Source organism: Branchiostoma lanceolatum, chromosome 7 (assembly GCF_035083965.1).
Source record: "Branchiostoma lanceolatum isolate klBraLanc5 chromosome 7, klBraLanc5.hap2, whole genome shotgun sequence".
NCBI classification, from domain to species: domain Eukaryota; kingdom Metazoa; phylum Chordata; class Leptocardii; order Amphioxiformes; family Branchiostomatidae; genus Branchiostoma; species Branchiostoma lanceolatum.
Window position 1 is genome coordinate 3215455 of NC_089728.1, and position 24353 is coordinate 3239807.

General features: G+C 41.7%; 1 protein-coding gene across 9 annotated transcripts in view; it reads right to left on the minus strand.

The window, feature by feature from the left end:
* LOC136438575 (docking protein 5-like) overlaps window positions 1-19673 on the minus strand; it is a 53142-nt gene extending 33469 nt beyond the window's left edge. For 4 of the 9 annotated variants that reach the window (XM_066433436.1, XM_066433430.1, XM_066433437.1 and 1 more), the window contains exons 1-3: window positions 19539-19673; window positions 7313-7442; window positions 3777-3999 (exon numbers count right to left, since the gene is read on the minus strand). In XM_066433436.1, coding sequence (XP_066289533.1) covers window positions 3777-3999; window positions 7313-7378 — 289 coding nt within the window. In that variant the 5' untranslated portion in view covers window positions 7379-7442; window positions 19539-19673. Of the gene's footprint in view, window positions 1-3587; window positions 3634-3776; window positions 4000-7312; window positions 7443-7528; window positions 7658-8178; window positions 8287-8323; window positions 8524-16632; window positions 16753-19538 lie in introns of those variants that run through there. The other 5 variants (XM_066433434.1, XM_066433432.1, XM_066433433.1 and 2 more) reach the window with 5 other exon arrangements.
* Window positions 19674-24353: the final 4680 nt, after the last annotated feature.

A 24353-nucleotide genomic window follows, 5' to 3' on the forward strand; every position in this document is an offset into this window, starting at 1 on the left:
ACTCCGTCCCCGGGGGCCTGCTTCACCTTCACAGTTATTCTGGGAACAGCTTCAACAGCTGAGAGGAATAAGTGGCCTCTACATTCTCAGTTTCTTGTATCAATGATGTATGTGCAAGGGCAGCGACTGCTAGGCTCTACCAGCCTCTGTGGGTCGATGGGAAAATAGTAGAAATTGGCCAAAATAGAGTCAATTGTATCAAGGGAGTCAGCTACGGAGATAGCGAATGTTACCCTCCATGACCAAAGTCCCCAAGCAAATGTTCTCCCTATAGCCGGCGCGGTTAGTCTGGTAGAGACTAAGCAACTGACCTGCAAAAATATCATGTACAATAGCCTTATCCTGTTGTCTCATGTTACACACAAGTCGAGTGCACTAGAAATGAAGGTTGGACTGAACTTGCCACCGGTGCGGTGACGACACTGTAAATAGTCTACACTATGCGCTGATGAAAGCCAGTAAACTTGACTTTCGAAAGAATTTGAGTGATGAGGTGTTAGCCAGGAAATGGCTCACTCAAACTAGAGGATGCAGACTGCACACGCCATTGATAAGAGGAATGCATCTTAAGTTGTCTGGATTCCAAGAAAGAATAACCTATCAGAAATTCCAGTCACATTCGCATTACGTAACCCGATAAATACTTGATTGTCAGCTGTCCTAGAGTAACCTGGTATAAGACGCGTATTTGTTTTGCAGTGAGAACCTTCTTAGACGAGTCACATTAGCATTCATGAGAGTAAATCACAGCCGAACAGGTGCAGATGCACAGGTTGACTCAGGGGATTGTGTTGCTACTGTATATTCATTTACTTTTGCGGTGGTTTTATTTCGGGGTAAGGATGGAAAAAGGAGGCTTATCACGTTCTGTAGTACAGTAGTCATACAAAGGAGACATATTTCTCAGTGTCATGAATTTGCTGTACCTATTATAGGTCACCTTTTACCTATTATATGTATAGTGATGGGATACACTATAGGTCTTCCGTGTTAGGTCGCAGCAACTTCATTTCTTGGTTCATGGATTATTATTTGTGTTCCAAATAAAAAAGAATTAAGAGTGTGAATCTAGATTTTTTTAAAACAACTAAATTGATGTGGCCTTACTAGTATTTTTCCAAGTAGATATTGGCGAGAATATGAGTTATGAACAGGACATTTAAAATAAGTTAAATAACCTTTTTTTTCTGAAATGACATAATATTCTGTGTGTATTGAAGGTTTCCTCTAGCCTGAGTGTCATCCTACATGTAATTAATTCTAGACTTTCCCTTTACCAACAATGGGAAGCCTGGAACTAACTAGGATGACACTCAGGCTAGGTTTCCTCTTCATCCTCCCACTTACACACAAGTTGCGCTAAAGATTTGCTTTCGTGTCTATAATGCAAGTTTTCATGTTTGCCGATCAGGAGCATCACTGGGGCACTAAAAGCCTACGGGGATATGCATTGATTGACAAGATACAAGCTGCCTCTTGGTAACCTGTCACCCAGCATGAAAGCCAGGCCTAATGTGGGAAGATAGGGCTTATTCCGTCACCTCCCCAGAGTCAACCCGATTGCCATTTATCTCCCAGTTTTAAAAACATGTTCCTTAAGTACCTACATGAAGGGCAAGTCTTAATAGTTTTAATGGAAGGTCATGTTAAACCTAGGAGACAGGGTTATCTCTGTCGTAAGAAGATGCTGTCCAGAATACGTTTAAAAGATATGACTCATTGGTGAGGAAACGTAGAAGAAAGCTGACTGAAACTGTGCGTAATGAAGTGCCCTGATACGCCACAAGGATATCTCTTATCTTGTTTACCATACTTGGGTAGCCTCTACCAGGCTCCGCCGGATGGCTGGAAAAATAGTAGAAATTGGCCGTGATAGAGTGAATAGTGTGCCAAGGGAGTTAGCTACGGAGGGAGTACATTCTGCCATCGACGGAGCCTGTCGGGACACGGCATCTCGTTTGATGTCCACTAATCGCTATCTAATAGGTGCGAAGTAGCTAAATAATCCTTTTATTGCTTTCCGACTCGCCCGTGACGGCCCGGACAGGAGCAGCCCACCAGCGAACATGTGGACAGGAAGTGTCAGAGATCACGAAAGTTTGAAGTCATAACGGTCCAGAACAGTGCCCTACATCGTAGTTTAAGCGATATTTTTTGTCCTCTGATGTAGTTATCTGTGACAGTTTTTGTACTGCGATGGTAGTCGATCGTACGCGTGTACGCCGCGTGGGTATAATGAACCCAGGAATATTTGGCTACGAGTTTGCGGCAGAGCCCGGCGGCCCGGCTCGGCCCGATGCCGTCGTGGAGATTTCTGTATTCGTCAGACTTCTGACGGAGGCATCGGCCGGTAAAACATTTTGTTTTCAGGCCACACCGTCCTGCCTCAACCAGCCCGAACCGTTTGTTGCCACCATAAACCTCTAAAATGCGCAGTTTGGCTGAATTCAACAAGGAAAAAATGTCTACCGTATTTCCCCGCTTGTTCGCTGCAGATTAACCGCACAGTAACGTAAATATCTCGTAAACAATAAACATATTAGATTTCGTTGCAGAAAAAAATCGACTTAAGACCATTTGTTCAACAAATGAAAATGTTTCTATTATATTTTAGCGAGGAAATACCGAGAATGCAAGCATCTTGATACAGAATATAATTTTTGGTGCGTTCTGCTGCCACCCGCGTGTGACCTTTGTCCCACACACAGCTGGCTTGCCTACACACAGGCCCGGCCGCGCCACACTGCGCGCTGAGCGATTTACGACCTAAATGATCTTCAGCGTTGAGTTAGTTCCTTTGTACAGATAATCGGGGGATTAATTTGATACCCTTTATAGATGCCGTGTCCCGACAGGCTCCGTCGATGGCAGAATGTACTCCCTCCGTAGCTAACTCCCTTGGCACACTATTCACTCTATCACGGCCAATTTCTACTATTTTTCCAGCCATCCGGCGGAGCCTGGTAAAGGCTAATACTTGGGTACTGCACTGACCACCAGACGGTGAGACTTGCAGCCCATCTAATGGCCTGTAGCTACAAGCTATCACAGCAGACAGTAGATCAAGTTATTAGACAAAGAATTTAGACGGTCAGACCCGACCTGCATCAACTCCTTGAGCACCGCAGGAGAGATGTTGACAGAGGGACTTCAAGGTTGCGATATTTTGACAACACACATGTACCCGATGAATAAAGAATGTGCTAAAAATGGGTATGACACTGTTAAAGTGGATTAAATTCTTTCAACATCCCAATTCTAGATCCAGAGAACCTTTATGCAAGGTCAGCTTTGGATCTATCTGGTGCCAGTCTAAACTGTAGTCTTCAGACAGCATGCCATTGTTAAATTTTGCAAGGAGGAAGGATTATCGTGTGTATTCCTCAACTGTGGTGCAAACATTTATCACGTGATCACCACTGTTAGAGTTTATGCACGTGTCTCTGTATAGGAGATAATAGGACCACCAGTGGATCTTCCTGTTATTACAGCTAAACATCTTGCACTGTCTAATGTGTACTTCACGACACCACCACTCAAGCATAAGCCTGAAAAGCATTGACCAAGAAATTTCTTCCCAAACTCACCTGATTCACAGGCGAACTGTTTCGTCGAGTTGTCCACAAACATGATGGACAGCATGCCATTGTTTAATTTCACAAGGAGGAAAGATTATTGTGTGTATAACTCAACCATGGTGCAAACATTTCTCACATGATCACCACCACTCGAGCATAAGGAAAAGCATTGACCAAGAAATTTCTTTCCAAACTCACCTGATTCACAGGCGAACTGTTTCGTCGAGTTGTCCACAAACATGATGGACACGGCGTGCTTCTTGGTGTCCTTGGGCAGACGGGAGACATTCCGTACGCTCTCCAAGACAGTCACTTTGTGATAGGCCCGAATCTGAGCTGCCTTTTCGTCCAGGAACTTCTCAAACCGACGGGGTCCTTTGCTGGAGGCTCTCTTGAAGATGATCCAGCATTTCTGGTAAATCTGATGGTAAAAAAATTCAATTCAAGTCAATATACAATTATTTAGTATACTGTAAATGCCTTACATGTCACGACCTGATGAAGATGATGAAATACCTTTAAGTTCGCAGGGACTTGATTTCGCGTTAGGGAGAAAATGGAGTGTTCGCCATGGTTTTTAGTTAGCGGTTGACATAAGGGGGTAGCTAGGCGGGCAGAAGACAGATACAAACCAAGGAGGTTAAATATACCTCCTTGTACAAACGTAGTGCTATTCCAACTACTAAACACCAATTTGTAAGGTGTAATCTGTTATATATGCTAATGTCGGTTGTACATTTGGTCTTTTGTATATATTTTCTGATTGTTTGAGTGTGCTCTTTTGTACTTTTAATTTTAAGACTGCGTAATTCAGGCGGTTTACTTTAAAAAAGGTAACATCGGCTGCAATGCTGTTTTAATTTCTGTATGTGTCAATTCCTGAATAAACTATTGATATATTTTCGCAGTGATTTTTAGTTTCTGGTGAAGAGGTTACTGTGGACACCATGAACATTTAAACCAATGCAAAATTTCCACATTTACAGTAAGTACTAGTAATTATGAGTGAAAGGTTTGATTATTTCACTCTGTAACATTTAATAACAAACATGGTCATGGTTTATAGCGTATCAACACGCTGGATTCTGCAAATTCCATCCCGAATATCCTGGGCCACTTCGATTTAACACGCTCTAATTATCCTGCTGTAACATTTCACTAACCTTTACTCTATCAATCCACCTGCTAAAACAACTGATGCAGATAATGAAAAAAATTAAAGTCTGTCACTCGCTGTCCCAAATCTGACAGTGATGAAGCCTCCCTTGGGAGAGTTCATTATTGGCTGATGAAATCCATCTAAGCTTTTGCAATTCTCAGCATTCTGATAACAATACATGTATATCTTTTACATTTTCTCTGTGCATAATGTCTGTACACAACCATGGTATCATGGTATGAATTAATCAAAATATGTGGAATGATATTTGAAAATATGAAACATATAACGGAATGGAAAAATTAGAAAACACCTGTCAAAATACACAAAACTAAGCTCATATTCTGCCACTGGATTAATGTTACAAAGCATGCAAAAATATTTTTTGGCTCCCAGGTTATTTTCTGATGACTACAGGCGTTTGAGAGACAGTAGCATCCCTGGCTGGGTCACATGTGTTCTCTGGAGATAACGTCACAGCGGATCAGGAGGTTACCATAACTCCCAGGTGCAGCCAACAGACCATTTCCATTCCCTATCAATTTAGCACTGATAAAGGAACCAAAAATATTTTGAAAGTGCATTAAGTTGACATTGACCCCGCCGCAAAACTCTATAGGAATGTGATTAGCGAAGCCAGACAAATATTTCACCCCCAACATCACATTAGCCATTTTGAGATACGGAAGATTAATTCTTATGGCCACGTTGAATTTTTTTCATCAAAAAGTTATCATTTCAATACTGAATGGAAAAAATACAAAACAGATGTAGACATCTAATCGATGTACATAAAGTTTGATCAGAATTCTGTATGACATATGAACCTCTGATGGTCTTTGATCTGCTTCTGCAACTGGGGCCTGTCTAGCGATTTCATTTGTTGTTAACCTTTGACCTTTCACAGCCACCCACACGCGAGCCGCGAGATTTAATCGATAGGCCAGGGTGGGGTAAAAGTGAAGGTCACTGTTGCCTCATCGGTCAGCGGCCGGCGTCCGTGTTGGACTGACCGTTTGACCGCTGATCTATGGTGATTTAAACTGCTGCTGACGCGAACTACAATATTTCGCGATCTAACCCACCGCTGTGCACATCAAACTGGTGATGTGTAGTGCATCGTCATCATACAGCATAACATACTCTGATTTGAAGAATTGATGTTTATATAAAGTCTGAAGGGCTGCAGTTGTTATACATAACAGTATAAAGTGGTCATAACTGTCAAATGTCGTTTACAAAAGTATGGCCAGTCAAGAGAGATCTAATATATACGTCACACTTGTGATCCCATTCCTGATCTGTAGGTTTACTGGTCCATAAATCTTAATACAGACCAGCTCTGCTCAGTAACGAATAAGACATTTGTTCAGTACAGTAAAGGCAGGGCTCGAAATGGTGGCTTCATATGCACCTGTGTGCACCCAAAATTGGCGCTGTGCACCTAATTTTTGGCTGTGGGTGCACTGCTGCACCTAGATATTTTTGTATTCTATAGGGTAACGGTTCTTATGTACACCTACAGAATATTCTCGAAATGTAAGTATCGGAAAAAGCACTACATTCTTTTGTTGTACTTTATATGATGTATTGCTTGGTTGAAAATTGAAAATCTGGATAGAATTAGAGATTGAAGTTCTTAAGAGAGGCAGTAGCATCAAACTTACGTTTTGCTGACATTCAACTTTGTTTTATATGGTGCATCCAGATTTTTTTCTGTGCACCTAATATTTTGGGTTGGATGCACCAGTGCACCTATTTCCAAAAAAGAATTTCGAGCCCTGAAAGGGAATAGTGTAACTAGTGTAAGCAGGTCCTCCGAAAGATTTACAACCTGTGCCCCAGGGCACAAATCCCAACCTATGCTTTTGCCTTGAGCAAATTTTTCTTTGAGCATGGGTCTATAAATCTTCATACTTGCCTGCGTTTTTGTCACGCTTTCTGGACATGTTCAGACAGGAAGGTCAGAAAATAGTACAGATCTTGAATATCAGATAACACATTGAATTGTCTGGGCCCTCAATCTGACACTGAGTTTGTTACAGTCAATGACTCTCAGCTCCACCTGTTTTGTTTGTTTAGCTTTAAACATTAAATAAGTCAGGCAATTGCAAGTAGTGCACTATTATCATAAACATGTCGCTAATGATATGAACAGTTCTATTTTATTTTGCCCATCTTTTCGCAATCCTTGTTGGCAAAAGCTCAATGCAAATCCACTTGGAAAACTCGATAAAGGCCAGTATAGATCATAGCACTTGTATTACTATTAGTCGATTCTTGTTAATATTGCATCTTCAAAACTACAACAAAATGAAAGGCACAGGCATCTAGAGGGCTCCTTTCTTGTTTTAAGTTAAAACTTATCCAGACTATAAAACCCACAAGCGTTTCACTACACGGAGCCATCAGGAAATTTTGCTTTTGTTCTCATAATTTTGATAGACATCTTCAATGAGGTGAGGGGAGAGATTTCCGCGTAGCCTAAAGCAAAGCCTAGGGGATCGTGCCCGAGCCAGCGATTCACATCTTTGCAAAACGAGAAAATAGCATGATGAATGGTGACCCTACTCACCCCGAGTTTTCTGCTTCTCATGCGAACGTAGCCTTGCCTGACAATGTCGTTGAAGTCGGATGCCATATTGTACTCCTTCTGTCAGTGATCAACGCAGACGCAGGACTTGAAGAACAGGTTCATACTGGCTCTGCAAAACAATGGGAGTCAAAATAAATTACCTGCGTACAGATAAAAATCAGTCCCCGACAGGTCCGCAAAGTTAGCTTGTCTCACCTTTGCAGCCGGCATTTCAGTCAAGGACGTCTGGAAACAAAAAACGTCTTCTTGCAAAGAACTGCCTCTGTACACGGCCACCTTTGACGCCTTAAGAGCTTGACATTTCAATTAAGTAATGACCGCTAATGAGAACTTCTGTCATTGTTGTCTGTGTTCTGCCCCCACAAAGCCGGGCATTGTTATGGAAATGAGGGACAAGCCACTTTATAAGTGAGGGCAAAGGGTGGCAAGTCATGTTTCATGTCACCAGTCTGGGTTTCAGTATGTATTTTAGCCATTAAGAAACCTTCAGCAACTAAAAAAAGTGGCAAATTACAGTTGTAAAAGAAGGTGAGAATATCCAGGCAACATCAAATCAGTGTGGAAAAAAAGGGAAGAAAAAGGAGAAGTTTTTAAGTCGTTAAGTCAGGATATTCACAAGAGCCAAGAGTTGAATGTTCCGCACTGTAACCTACATAGCAAAGTAGCGAGACAACCAGGCACCTACTGAACATTTGTGGAATTTTCCCTCTCTGCCTGCCTTTCCCCCTGTCCAGACAGCCCATTACTCTCAATGTCGGCACGTTAAAACATCCAGGACAACAATACGTGACCCAGTTCTTATCAGGACTTGTCATTACCTGGGCAAGCTATAAAACTCCCCTCACCTGCCCATTTGTTATTGTCCCAACTGACGGCCACCCGTCTGCCGTTGGAGGCAAATTACCGGGATGCTACCTACGTTCCGAGAGCCGACCGTGGCTAGCCCGTCTGTAATTTTCTCCATAAATGAGTTCGCTATTGAAAGCTTACTTTGTAACCACACGGCATTGTCCAATCGCTAGAGGCAGTCCCAGCGTCGGCTGCTAGAAACATGCCGGGCCAGATTTTGATCTGACTGCCTTGAAGAGAAAGGCAGTCCACTGACGTCCACGGGGCCCTTTCTCACGGCCTCTGCCTTCCTGTTGAGCTGCCTTACTTTTGCTCACACTCACTGAACGTGTTTTGTTGCTTACTTTTCTTGACTAATCACGCCGGGGAAAGGTATGCTAATAGCCTGTCGGGGTGAGCAGGCACAGGTCAGGGGTCACAACCAATCAGTGCTTCTATTCACAGATTCCTCCAAATTTGGGATCGGCTCACCACGCGACAAGGGCACACCGCTGATTATCCGTGTGTGTTCCCCAATGCCACGATTTTAATCAAATTATGTGCGCACGCAAGCTGAACTTAAAGTAGCTAAGCTTCCCAAGGTTCAAGCTATAGACTTACGCAACTGAGCTGCATTATCTTGCGAAATATATTCCTTTACTTTTGGCCAGGGCCGTCTTCAGCTTTAATTTTTTTTCCGTCCCACCCACTCATTGTTTGGGAGCTGATTTTTTTTATATTCATTGTTGAATCTGTCATTTTCAGGTCAAAAAATACATTTTCATCAGTTTTATTCCATGAAATTGATATTTTTGGGACGGAAAGGGTTGAATTCTTTTTCGTCCCAAGAAGCAAATTTCCGTCCTAGGATGGGTCCTGGAGACAGCGCTGCTTTTGGCTAGCTGCAAGATCTGCCTGGAGATTTGTATCAAAAGATAGCAAGATATGTAGTACTTTTCAGACCCCAAGCTGCACAGGGAATAAGTGATTTTCAGTCTTCAACCTATAATTATACTGCACTGTTGACCACTCACTGAGTTGCCGTTACACTTCAACATAAACATTGACATAACATGTAAATTGGATGAAATATAATATGCTATTACTAGTATTCATAACAGCAAGGAGGTTTTATATAAAACCTCCTTGATATCAGGAAACAAAATACCTGTGACACTGAGAGTTCTTCTGAGTAAGATATTTTTCATTTTGAATATCTGACAATCAAAATGAGTGACAAGCCCACAAGACATATCATTATGTTGAGCAGAATTTCCCAGGAAAACAACATTAGGGAGGAGTCTTCCACCCCTGGACAGCTCAATCAAGGAGGTAATGAGGCTTGATTACCTGAGCTATTATCAGGTATGCAAATGAAGCCAATCACCTGGTGGCGTAGCTGTCATGTCTGTGAATGAAGGGGTGGGGATGGTGCAATTAAGTCATTTTGTCTACCGCAATTACATGTAAGTAGGTGGGGGAGTCAATGCCCTACTCACTGTATACAAATGTACCAATACAGCTGAGCAATGGGAGTGCTTATCACATTAGAACTGAAATTTTGATCGCTCAATTCTCATAAAAAGTCTTTCATATGTCTTGGATAATAGTTACAGAAAGGAGGCAGGCAAAATATGTACTTCCAGTTAGTTCAGGCCAGGAGACTGTAGAGGTTTAAAATTTTGTCATGGTTTTATTTTCACTGTGATCTCTCCACCACGAATACATTATACCTTGAATTAATGTTTTCACTACCCTACAACAGAATTGTTTCAACAGCAAATTTGAAACACAGCGAAAACCTTTTTTCCCGTTCTACCATGAAATGAAATCACCAACAAAAGTAAATGAATTTAGCGTTTTGTAGGTACTGTACATTGTATGAGTCTACCGTTAATGACTCTCCCCTAAGAATGGACCATTTCCTTTGCATCTGGTTACAACACTTCACTCTCCTCTCCCTTTCTGTTTGCACTAGTCGACCAATCAGGAAGTGCCATTGGCTGGAGTGGGTGTGATGAGGATGGCTGAACATGTTGTGAGGTGGAGGAAAACACTTGAAAAACTCTCTGCCATTCTTCAGACAGCCACCCACTCCACAGCAAGCCGTTCTTGTCTGCAGTCCTTGGACAACAACATGCCAGAATAGCAGATTTGCTCCCTTTGGCAGCCCTTGCTTTGCATTCCGAGACTTGACTATGCTTCTTCTTCAAGCAAATGTGTCGTTTTGGCTCTTTATGTTTCTCTAGATCTCCAAGCAGAGGTGAAAGGCTCAAGCTTGTTTGAGCCTCATTTAGGCATTTTGTCTGGCTTTCTATTATGTGTGCTACAGGGCAGTATACAAAAAGAATTGACCGACTAAATTCCTACGAAGATGTCCAAAAGAAGCTAGAACCTAACCTCTGCTTGGAGAGTCTTTAATTTTCAGAAGTTAACCTGTGTCAAATCAAGTATATTATAGTACACCTGCTTCATAAGGAATGAATATACTTCTGTGCTCAAAGTTTGGTACTACTACATAGTCACAGCGTCAGAATTTAGAAACATCTTCTAAGACTTGTCTCATGGAAGTGCTGCTTAATTCCCAAAGAATTATAGTTGAGGGTCATTGATTCCAAAGGTCACACAGATTGGGAATTTACCCTCCCCAGAATAGGAGGTAAAGTTCTGTCCTGATTCCTATTTGTTCTTGTTTTCTGCTCACGAGGCAACTGCTAGTCATTGTGATCCTTAGGATAAAGTCAACCTCTAAGCTATTTGAAACTGGAACAACCTGTGTATTTTTGGTAACCACTGGAAAAAGGGACGTATGCTAAATGAAACCCTTTCAACACAATCATCTGCTGTCGCCCGAAAGAGAGAATTTGGGTTTGAGAGAATTCCTTTGTTTGCTTTTTCATTATGGCTCGGGTGTACCCTGCTATTACATGGCTCGTAGACGTTGTGCCCCACTTGGCAAGAAGAAACGACTCGCCCTCTGGCCATTGTGGCTCCATTTGCTAATATTGTCCCATCCCTCTGTCCCTTTTACTGGCAACCGCTGGCAAGTCCTTTCACATTTCTTGGCTCAGTCAAACCTTTCTTTACGGCCCCTTTTACGGAAGAGATTTTAATAATACTCCGCTGTGTGACATTCAATTTTGTTAAGATGACCGAACAAATGACAGCTGGAACTGCTCAACAATTTCCTGCACTGATTTTGGAAAACTACCTGTGAAAATTTACACAAAGATTGAATTAAATTTTATGTTGAGCTTTCGGAATATTTCAATTTCACCCGGCAAGAAGAGGTAAAAGATGGCTTGGATACTGACACAACAGTTAGTCCTGCCATTAGTTTGGAATATCATCAAAATGATGTCGGTAAGCATATGCCTTGTTATTCATCATGTATCCAAACGGCATTCAGCTGAAATTAGACCGAGTCATCCCGATGTTTCAGTCGGAAGAAAATTCCGGGTTTTAGAGGTCCCTGGCGGGTGCTCTCTCCCGTGCTGAGACAGCATAAAGGTCTTCCCGACCTTGACATCAGTATTCCGCACAGATTCAAAGGTAGACGACTTTCTCTTGTCAGGCTTCACGCTGGGAACATATTGCCCGCCCCGGCTCAAGTCTGCCACCAGAATTCAAAACAGACAGATGGAGGTTTGTAGCCATGCAATGCTCCATAGAGTGAACCTGACCAATGCTCAGGGAATGGCCACAATAAGTACAGTTAGGCCACACCATTCTAATTTCTTGGTTAACGGAATTTGTAAAAAAATGCTAGATTGGAAAATCGACAGGAAAACAATCTCAGAGGAAAGTTTGTACTTTGGTGCACACAATTTCAGGGAGTGAACAGGGTCAAGTTTTCATCCCAGCCTTCTGTTTTCATGATTTTTTTTGTGGCTAAAATTTATTTTAAAAATCTGTTTAACAACCAAGAAATTAAATTGGTGTGGCCTAAGTACAGTATGTATCAGAAAATTATATGGACCTGCCAAGCCCTATATTCTGCCTTTCAGCACAACAGCTTTGTATCGTTTAACAATTGTGTAGACTACACCTGAGGGCTCTCTCCAGCTTTAATTTTTTCCACCCCACTCATTGTTTAATGGGAGACAGCTTTTAATTTTCATTCCTAAATCATTTTTAAGAAAATACATTTTCATCAATTTCATATCAGGAGGTTAGATTTTTTTTGACAGGCGGTGAAATTGTTTTCCAACCCGACCAAGCACAAATTTCAGTCCTTGAAACTGGGCCCTGCTCTTCACTGTGAAATGTACAACATGAATTATAGCAGCAATGATAGGCGCACAACCCCATTATAGCTTTATCTGTAGAACTTGAAGACTATCCATCCTTTGGTCTGACAGATTTCTACATGCTGCCAAGTTTTGCAGCCCATCATCACACCAGTCAGACTAACGCATTACAATGACCCCGTTCACACTCATTTTTTTCAATCGCGATTGAAGTATAATCGCGATTGTTCGATCCGATCGCGATTGAACACAAAGAAACTTTTGCGTTCACACTGCTTTTCGCCAAGTGGATTAAAGTACGCCGTGATCCGATCGCGATTGAAGCACGATTGAAGCATGCTATCGGCGATCATCTGGTAAATGTTGTTGTTGTCCTTGTTGTCCTTGTTTTGTGTCTATTTTTCCGCTAGACATTGTCACTTGGTGCGGTAAATGTCCCTCTTTCGGTGACATTTCCCCAGTTTGGCCTGCACCTCCTCTCTCCCCCAGATTGTGATGAGGACCCTGGTCTCCTCATCGCGCCATCTGCCACCAGCTGAAGTTACTGACGGAGTTTTATTCTTCTTCTTGGGCATTGTTGACGATGAAAAGTTGTTGTTGTTGTCAAAGAGCGATCTGACGTACGGATTGGGTTTGTTTTCCCGCGCGATGCGAACTATGACCCCACGTACCCGCATGTATGACCTCCCACCCCCGGAACCAGCCGAAATCTCCGCCGATCGCGATGGAATGAATCGTAGTTGTGTTCACACTCAAAATTTGATAGGATTGGATTGGATCCGATCGCGATTAATCCAATCAAACTACCTCCGGAGGTAGTTACAATCCAATCGCGATTGGATCGTTTTGGATCGTTCCAATCGCGATTGGGAGCGTTCACACTGAAAAAATCAATCGCGATTGGATCGATTCAATCGCGATTATACTTCAATCGCGATTGAAAAAAATGAGTGTGAACGGGGTCAATCATGACAAGCCACGCATGGTAGAAATGGACATCATGACTATCATCATGCTTTACTGCTCCATATTTCCTCGAAATGGTCAAGCCTGAATGGATATTACATACTATTACTACCTCCTATCAAGAAGTGTGCTATGCATCAAACCAACGGTTTCTCAATATGTGTATCCTTGTTTTGAAGTATAGCAGGTGCCAAGAGCATGTACATGTAATCAGCATAGAAAAAATATGCTATTGATAAGAAAGCCTTTAGATGTAACGAAAGCAACACTTCTTCCTGTCAGCCACCTGTCTGTGCAACACTTCTCTGTTGAAAATGCAAGTAGGCCAAGGCTATTTGAAATACTGTAAAATGTGAAACTTTCACGGTGGTATCATTTTTTCGTGGCATCTTCACCGTGAATTTAGAACACCGCAAATGTGTCTCCCCTGAATGACTACACTGTATTACAGAATTTAAAACACTGTGAAAACCCTCCTTTTTCCTCCAACCGTGAAATAAAACTACCACAAAACTAACTGAATTTACAGTACAGGTATATCATTGCAGCAGGGGAATTCACACATTGGATGGGAATCATCCCTGGAGAAAAAAAGGCCATCAAACTTCCCTCGGACCGACCGCACTACCGCAATCCATCACAAACGGAGCGAGCTTCTACAGAAGTGGACAGAATGGCCAACTGCTGCACACGTCCATTAAGATCAAAAGACCTCTGGTCATTGAATGGAAGGCGGGAGTCGAAACCCTTCCCAATGCAAGATAAATGCACCTTTCAAACTCACCCGGCAATTAGCTATCTCCCTGTCGGCCGGCCCGGCCTGCCTTCCAGGCAGCATACCTCGGGCCGGGGAGCCCAAATTGTGACCCACTGATAATGGGTAGCGAAAAACCTGCCTTCAACAAAGAAAGGCTGCTACTTCTGGATCCTGGAGGGTTTCCAAGCAGAGCCATTTGTCTGCTCCCCTCGATCCATGTGTTTAGTGGCCTGTGAGAAAAGCCTACTAAGGCACTTGGACCTGTTCAAATAAAGGAGCACAAAGCTCTGCCCTACAGAAAAATTCTTTAAGCTGGGGAAGTACCCTAGCTCCAGCCTGGCCTGAAGGAGGGGGGCTTTACTAAAGCAAACAGACATGAAAACACCAACAAATACGGACCACAAATGTATCATAGCACTCAGAGAGAGCGTTGCATCACAAGCTGTGCAACATATGCAAAAAGAATTAGTATTTCTTGCACTCGACGTGTCTATAAATTTCAAGACACATTCCATACCAGCAAAATTCAGCCCCAAACTAGAAGGCCCAAACTTATGTCTTCTTCACGATCACAAGAGCAATATACCAACCGAAAATCATTACCATAGCTTGTCCAGAACATGAGATATCATAACCAGAAGTTCTGATGCGGTACCTAGAAAAGCCACCAGTGGGCTCAAAAACTAATCACTTCTTTGATGGGACATGACCTAACCACATACCAAATTTCATGACAATCCATCCATAGCTTCACGAGTAATGCTGCAAATCCACAAACATACATACAACCTTGATACATACACTACATACATACATGATACAAACATAGGGTTAGGGACGTCCCTCGGATAGGACGTTAAATGGAGGTCCGGTGTTTGGGGAGAGCCACACCCTGCTCATGTAAAAGAACCAACCACACCTTTCGAAAAAGAGTAGGGGCATGCCCCGGTGTGAGATGGTCCAAAACCTACAGTCCTATGACCGCACATGGGTTCACCCTTAGTAATAGCCTCCAGCTAGTTGGGCAACCCTGGCATGTACATGCTGAACCAATAAATAAATAAATAAATACAAACATACAAACGCTACCAAAGACGTAACCTTCTGGCAAAGGTAAAAAGTCTGATCACTGCTGCTGCACTGCCATTCCTGCTGAAAGTTTGTATCTTCTAAATATGCTGGCTGCAGATGCCTGATTGTGGGATAAGTAATACTTGGAAAGTGTAAATCTGCAATCTTTTCCTATAGCCTGTCCCTGAAATAGCAATTTCAGAAAAAAATCAATTCCATAATCTTCTACCTTGTCCTCGAAATGGCAAGGTCAGACAAAAATCAATTTTGCTCTCTCCATCCCTCTTTTTAGCATTTCAAAGAAGTTCTGTAACACACCGTGAATCAGACATGATAATTGGATTATGTGAAGATACATTTAGAACCGACCCTATGGAGGGTACTTAGTACCCTAAAGGCTCTTTGTGAAAAACGTCTTTGTCACACTTTTCCCCTTTGATATGTAGAGAAAATACATCATTCTTTTTTCTACTTGCATCATATTCCTTATAACCTCCAAGGCTATGCTATAATACTTTCATTCAATACTGAATTGAAGTTTTGAAAGCTCTTCCTCAAGATATTAATTACATTTGTATGCTGTATGTAACAGGTATAGCATACTTGAGCATGATTTATGTCTTATCCATAAGTTCTCTTCCTGTCTCCACAATAACTGATTGAGTCTGTAAAGCCCCTTCTATCAAACCTAGAATAAACCTTCACATTATACCACTTGCCTAATTTGTGCAAATCCCAGAGAGTACACTCGTGAAAAGATCAAAGCTCTCACCAGTTATTCATCTTAATCAAGAAACCTTCGATTTCTTTGCCCATCTATAATCATCCCTTCTTGGTAATCTGGAGAGGATAAATTATTAAGAGAAACCTTATTGCCAGCGCTGCTATAAACTAAGTGGTTGTTACAAAGGGGTTGTAAAATTTGATGTACTGGCATCCTGTCAACTTCTGGCTTATCTTCCAGCGAGCATACACGTATGTGACTCTATACTTCGAATATTTTCGCTGTCTGTACAGGGAATAATTCTGCCATTCGTGGCTGTTTCTGTCAACTTCACTCAGCACACCCAGCACGAAATGCTTTCATAGGTATCCATGATATATTGGTATGTGTAGCGGACATCATCCTCTGGGTGTGCACTTAGAAAACCAATTTGAAAGTGCCTCCTTCATTCTCAAATGATTGTGCTGCCTTCAGGCTTCCAGCTTTCTAATTACGTCAAGAGGGAAGCAAATTATGGGTAGGGAAAATCTAATGGCATGATCACTGCCTGAAGTGGCTGCACCAATGCACAATGTTGCGTGTCCCCACACGATTCCTGTAGGATTTGCACACACATATTCGATCAATCTCGCAAGGAATTTTCCTTCCCTCCTACATTTCTTTCCTTGTCTTCAATAGATATGCTAGGATTGTATATACTTACCCCTGTAAGGCCTCAGTGTGCTGAAACGTGCAGGCACTTTCTGTTCAAGCAATTCTGATGGGAATGTAAGCAACATGCAGACCGTACGATGTCCTCTGTACAATCAGCCTACCAGCTGGCATGTACTAAGCACAAGGCATCATGCTGGCTCTGTTTTTATGCTGCCCCTCCTCTTCCTGCTCCACATATGCTGTGGGGGTGTGCACCTCCCCGCAGAAATCCACTCAATCTAAAATATAACCACCCTCCTACAGGTGCCATTTACGGCAGATTCGGGCTTAGCTATGATGCTATGAATATGATAAGAGGGTTTTGAGTAATGCATGTCGACGTGGGTTACATGTATTTACTCAAACAAGCCAAGAATGCAGGATTGTCTGGCAACCGAATGATGCAAATCGTGATTATGTGTAGTACAAAATTGAGTAAAAATGTAGACGATGGTACGATTTTCTCAGCAAGGTATGAAAAAGGTGGTCTGCTAATTGTTTGATTTGATCAATTGATGCATGTTCACACCACCATTGCACGTTGATGCAAACACAAGCAATAAGGGACTATCAAGAGGAAAATTGTTGTGGTGTAATAACATATTGTATTATGATAAGGAAACAGTACATCCAGTTATAAGAGAAAAGTAAGCAAGTTCTCATTGATACAAGCTATGTGTGTTACATACAATCTCGACACCATCTGTCAAGTGTGAAACAAAGCATTGCTTGCCCTTGGGGCTTTCCTCCAGGTATAGAACAACCCACAACGCTACAGTCACAACACTGTAAAACTATGGACAACTTCGCAAACAGGTAATCATCTACACTTTACAGTTGGCTTGGTGCTATAAATTCTCCTTTTGAAGTATTTATAAGACAATTGATACAATGAGACTTTTGGGGATGAATATAGAATCGCACTGTTTGTTTTGTGATAAAAACATGGCTCTATCGCAAACGGCCATCTACAGCTCAACAAAAGCATCAGCTCAAACTCAAACAAAACTAATGGCTACAGACACGTATCAGCTTTCCCTTTATCACTGCCTTTTATTTTGTCTTTGTGAAACAGGGACATGGGAGAGTAAGGTATAGTTGTCCTATTAGGATAAATTTTACATTGAAAAGATTGTAGAATGAATTTTTCACCTTGCAGCGAGTTTGACATATTTTCATTTATTTATCACATTGCTGATTGCTTGAAATGAAATCTTTGTGTCTGAAACCTTTCGGCAGACCAAGAAAGCTATAGCTTGTAATGTTTAATGCATTCATTTTACCATTGGACAGGGCGGTGCTTGTAGCTGCTTTGAGGGACACCTTCAAACAAGTGCTAGACCCTATTCAAATTGGTACTGGACAGGTTTGTTTGATCCGAGACTCCCTGCAACCAGTTTCTGGAACAGCAAACGCGGACTGTGAATCTAGACTCAACGGTTGAGTCTAGATTCACAGTCCGCGTTTGCTGTTCCAGAAACTGGTTGCAGGGAGTCTCGGGCTGAATGGCACATGGGAGCTTGAACCATGTTACTTGTGTCCACACTCAAACCCTGATTAGAAACCAGGTTCAAGACATTAAGATTAGATTCTGATTCCAATAACACAATTTTTTAGGAAACCCACTTAGACCCACTTCCACCCCATCCCAGTCTAAACGTTGACTCAAGAAGCTTTAATGTGTGGTAAAATGACCAAATCAAAACAGACTACACCCTCTCCCCCATAGAGTGTGAAGAATGTGTTAACACAACACAAGTCTACAGTAGTAGGTAAACTAAACAGCGGAAGGTGTGTATTCTTTAGTATGGCCATTAACAGAGGTGCATGGATAGGGTTTTAAGCTCTTCAGCAAATTTAGTTATAGCACAGGTATACAGTATATGAATTTATGACAGGAGCACCCAAAAATACAGCCTAAGTCAAGTCAGCTTGACTTTTCTTCTACAAAAGGAAGATGTGTATTACAGTAGCCAACACATTCTCTTGAATATTCACAACCAGATTTGTTTCCCTCTTCACACATTTAAAACTTCAAAGTTTTGACAAGAGATTAGCAGTGGGCCCTGGCAACATAGGTATCTTCTTGGCACAGAGATAATCTCTTACCTGCTAAGCCTTTAGTCATTAAATCAAACAGTTACTTTTCAGATGATCCAAAGGGGTATAAAATAAAGTTGACATCAAAGAAGAAAAAAAGAAAATCATCTTGGCGGGCCCTATTTTCTTTAGCTTCCGACTAGAAGATCAATCTTTTCTTCATTAAATTTCATAATTTACCTAGGCGGGCTATCATATCTCCCTCATTAAAAAGCGAACACGCCCTGCATCAATATACACCTGTCTGTATGGCGCCCCTGTGTCTATTTGTTCAAAGCGCACGACCAACTTTTCCCTCCCGCAGAAATAATTCTACCAAAACAATCGTTTGACGAACGGATGGGTGAACTCGCTGTAGGTGGGTTCATTAGCGTCCGCTATTTTCTATTTGTCTTTTCCACATTCACGCTTCACACAATGCGGCAGCAACACTGCACAAAAGACGGCGCCTATTGTAGGCTCTCAGCTGATCAAGTAAGGTGATAAAGCACCGGGCCGCACTACCTGTGTAGACAACTTGACGGGGAAAATGTCCAGAGAGAGAGAGAGAGAGCGACATACAGACAACAGCGCTGAAATTGGCACGGAACTGAGATAAAGGGATGACAAAAATGTGAATAAATGTCGATAGACTAGGCTGTGTGCGCTACAAGTGTTTGAAACGACGTGAAAATATTTTTGGCGAGCGGGCAGGTAGGTGGATACCCGCGGACCACTAGACGCACCTCAGCGGTGTCCCCTTCCCGATTTGGACGGGTCTGATCCACACAGGAAACGCCGATATCGGTTTTAAAGCAAGGAAATAGTTTCACATACCTTACGATCGCCCCGGAATATAGCTGGTGCGGCTGTCCAAGCGGTATCGCCTGGGGAAAACGGAGCTACAGGACGGAACACGCTCCAGCACGGGCCCAACCACCATTACTGAGGACACAGTGTCAACATTGCCACATTAAAGAGTCATCATGCCCAAATATGGACAGTGTTGGTTTTGCATGAGCCAAATATGGCTAGGCTGACCATATATGGTGGTGGCAATTAGCTGGTGTGGTTGCGGGGGACCGACCGTTTCAGGTGGGTAAGAGGTTGAGGTGACCTCCGGACTGAAAGTTCCAAAATAAACAAAAAGTGTCATTCGAAGGCATTTCTCACCCTTTTCTCAGCTTTCTTTCCTTGCAAGAATCATTCAGGACTAGAATCCAGGCTCTGTGGCACTCAAGGGATTAGATTGAGTATTGCATATTGAAATTTATGTGATGCACCTTCTTCAGAAAAAGCATCATATCATAAGTTAGAATTTAGAGTCAGCTTCTAGACTAGAGTAGACACATGCTTTACTGTTCTACAATAGTTGTCTGTCCTTTTCATGTTTATTGCAATTAGCCCACAGGCACGAATTTGGAATACATTTATCATTAATCTACTTGAAAGTTCATATATGTTCAATGGTAGAAGGCATATTCATCAAAGTTGAACTGCAATTGCCAACAAAAAAATTGGATTTACTCAAATTTTCGACAGATCAGCTCCAGTCCTTGTTCTTATCATAATCATATGTTTTTGCATTCATTGAAAATATCAACAGACATTTAACACATAACGCTACACTGGAAGTGCTACCAATATTAGGGCCCGAAAATCAGATTTTGAAAGTCAATTCATTTAGTCATTTCTATACATGATTAGTTAAAACAACACTATCACAATGTATAGCAACGTCTATGGTGCAAAAATATGAAGTCGTTGTGATGTGAGAACTCACTGAAAATTATCGCCGGAGTTTTTGTAGGCTCGTGAAACTAAGGGGATCATCGTACGACACAATTTTGCACGGTTTTAAAATGCTCAAAGTATGAAGTTATTACGCAAATGTACTAAACAGTGTTACTAAATGTCACTACCATAAAGATTTCAACATTTTTTTATTTCCATCTTTTTGGGCCCTTATATTGCTTTGGTTGCCTTTAATACCAGTCAGCCCAAGGACATGGTCATCAACCCCTGGACTATCACAATCACTCAACTGCCACTGGGGAGATTGACAGGATGGAGCTAACACAGATTTCACACCCATCTTCAGCATTTCTGTGTTAAGTGCTGACAGGGTTATCCAAATGTCAGAGGAAGGGGACACCTGGAGTTTGAGAAAAGGAATGCAGAGGAGCCAAGAAAAATCTAGCCTGGATGCCAGACTGTTTCCAGGGCCTACAGAGGCCATCTCCTTGGTTCCAGGACCAACATGCCCCCGAGGAAATTCTACAACACAAGTTAGACTTTGAGAAATACAATAGACTAGACATTATAGAGATCTGGCATCCAGGCTATTAGAAGCAAAACACAAACTATACAATGCAGACAGACGGAGAAAAGAGGCCAAAGTCTACACAATTAAGAAGCTTGGACTGGTTACCAGAGAGGCTGGTCTCAACAAGGACATTATCTATATAATGTACTTGGTCTCAAGAGACACAAAAGCCAACAGTTCAAAAGTTTAGAAACGCCATACCTGCCAATTTAACCTCCCAGACATCCCGCTGTTAAAGATTTTTATATATTTTTAACTGTGATTTTGTCCCAGTCCTAAATCTACTGGTATACTTTTGTGTATCAGCTCTAAAAGGCATCATTTCAGGACTTCCCTTTATTTCATTGTTGATATTTGAAAACTGCACATTAACAACTATTTTGTCCTCAGAAAATCCTTGAAACAGCTGACGTAAAAAACGTTTTTCTTTTTCCTTTCTGTTTCATTGCAGGAGAGGGCCAGGCATTTACAGGTAAAGCCAAGTAGAAATAAAAGGAATTAAGTTTTATTGTTCTTTCAAGATAAAAGAGAAAGAGAGATGTAAACACAAAAGATCACCTCTGTGTATGGGTGAGCAAGGATAAAGCACTTCACTGGGGACCTTATCCAGGCATTTCATTCTGTAGCCAATCTAAGAAATCTCAGATCTGCATTCTGGGAGTCAATCAGTGTTCAAAGCTGTCAGATAAAAGAGTCCAGGACTCTTAAAAGAAAATCTCCATTGCAAGCGCCAGCCAGTACGTCATTAAGACTGACCTCTGCCAGTATCAAATGTATACTGTCCTTCGTACCAGGGAGGATTTTGAAGTACGTAACCTGTCAGTAAAAGAATCTTACAAGGGGTTCTGAAAAGGGAACTAAACAATCATTGTGCTAATGACAAAAAAAGTACATTGGCAAAAGAAGAAAGCATAAAACCTTGAAAATAAAATTGTCAGCATTTTCTTATTGTCTGTTTCTCTCCCTCTCTCCTCTCTCTCACACACACGACAACACACACACACACACACACACACACACACACACACAAACGAACGAACATATTTTTACCAGTAATGTTACATAAACTGCAATGTCAGCGGCCCTATCCATGTCAAATAAGGACATTGTGTCCTTTTGACCGTCGCTATTTCTTGTAGGCTTTACAGTATGCCATAAGGCCACACCAATTTGATTTGTTGGTTCAGAAAAAATATGGCGCTATAGGAGAAAATAAATAAAAATTTTGCAATAAGTGTGAGGTGAAGATAGGGGCTTGCTTTACGTAAAGAATAATATGATTATTCAATTTTGCAGCTTGAAAAATAACAAAGACTCTATGGTAGACAACCAACTCATCCCAGTAGATGCACCTGTTGATGGAAAATTATGAAAAGTACTATTCTTTTAATATGTACTTCTGCCATTCATGAAAAAAACATAAATGTTGAACATAAAACATTGGCAGACAAAAGCAGAAGAAAGGCCTTTAGGCCATCTTGCTATAATGGAAAATTGTTGAATGGCTTGATTGTAATGTAGTGAGTAAAAATTTCCTGAATGGGAGGTGTTGTGTATTTCTTATTTATTTATTTTCTATTTGGAAAAAATAGGAGCGGGCGATTCTCAGAACCAACAAATTAAATTGGTGTGGCCTAAAGCTCAATATTAAAAACATTGCATCAGAAGATGGGCAAGGAGACTGGTGTGAGGATATTGGTCTGAAAGAGAAAAAACAGATAAGAAAATGACTTTTCCAATATAATGTTAGATATGTGTTTGTACACATACAGTATTTCAAAACTGATCTTTTACAAGTTCTTGAACTACACATATCCACATAAACTCTTTGAGGTTTGATGCTTTAGGTTTATTAGGGACAGAAAAGGAGTCATATCTAATACTTGCATGAAAAACATATTCATGTTATCCCTTCAAGGCCAGGTCTGAATATATTCATGCACATCTTTGTTTTTGGCTTAGGCATGGACCAGGCCAGATGATTGTCTGGTCAAAACATTTTTTCTTCTTCTGTGAATCAGTATTGCACGTTTTTTCATGGTCACTTCTGTTCTTTAATACTCATCCTTCTGTAACAGAGGGAATCAACTAATCTCCAAGCAGATCTATAGGTTGCAGACCGTATCCAACTGGCAGAAAGAAAATTTTATGGCAGTTGGATACGGTCTTTGCAACTGTTGGGTCTGCTTGGAGACTAGGAATCAACCTCCACTAACTGACCAGTCTAACTGGTCCCGACCTTTCAGCCTAGTGGTTAGCGCATTGGATTCCCAAGCCATGCGGATCGGGATCAACGCGGGTTCGAATCCTGGGAGCGGTGTACTCGCCCCTTTGGGTTTTTACACTTCTTCCATGAAGTTCCATCCCTCTTGGATCTCCCCTTAGGTCCTGCCAACAATTTCATGGTCACCATTTGCTACTGTTTGGCTGATCTGTTTAGCAATGGTGTAATCTCCTGACTTCCTACACAGAACTCATTACTGTAAATGTTGAAATTTTCTCAGTGGTTTAATATTCGCGGTACTTGTAACCTCTTCACTGCAAACTTAAAACCACCACGAAATTACTTGTTCCGTCGTCTGACTACCGACCCCCTCGTTTCAACTGCGAACTAAAAACCACTCTCCATTCTGTCCCTAGCCCCTACCAAAAGAATCAAATCCCTGCAAACTTTAAGACATTTACGGTGCTTGGTTAGAGGTCGAAAGGTCAGGTGTGCCATCAGCAGGATACAGTTGTCCCCTCCATCACCGGGGCGGAACTAAAAGTTGTGCTGTCACATCTGGACCTGAGTAGAACACCACCCAGGTCAAGTTTACCTGAGAATCTGCTAATTGGTCTCCCGAAGGAACACAGATCAAAATGTCAAGTCCCTCTGACAGACTGGAATTAACTTCCACTGAACTCCAGCAAATGAGCAGAGAGAATGACGTAGGAACTGTTCCACATAATCAATTGGGTCTCAGATGTAGTCTAAGACCATTATATATCACTAGTACAATGTTAGGCCACACCAATTTAATTTCTTGGTTAACGGAATTTAAAAAAATATGCTAGATTGGAAAATCAACATGAAAACAGTATCTCAGAGGAAAGTTTGTACTTTGGTGCACCCAGTTTCAGGGAGTGAACAGGGTCAGGTGCAAGTTTTCACCGCAGCCTTCTGTTTCAATGATGTCCTCGTGCTAAAATCATTTTTGAAAGATCAGTTAACCAAGAAATTAAATTGGTGTGGCCTTATGTATGATTGAATATATTATAGACTATTTCCTCTTTTCCCCCGAGCAGCTCTGAAAGCTGTAATGTTTCTACCAAGAGCAACCTAC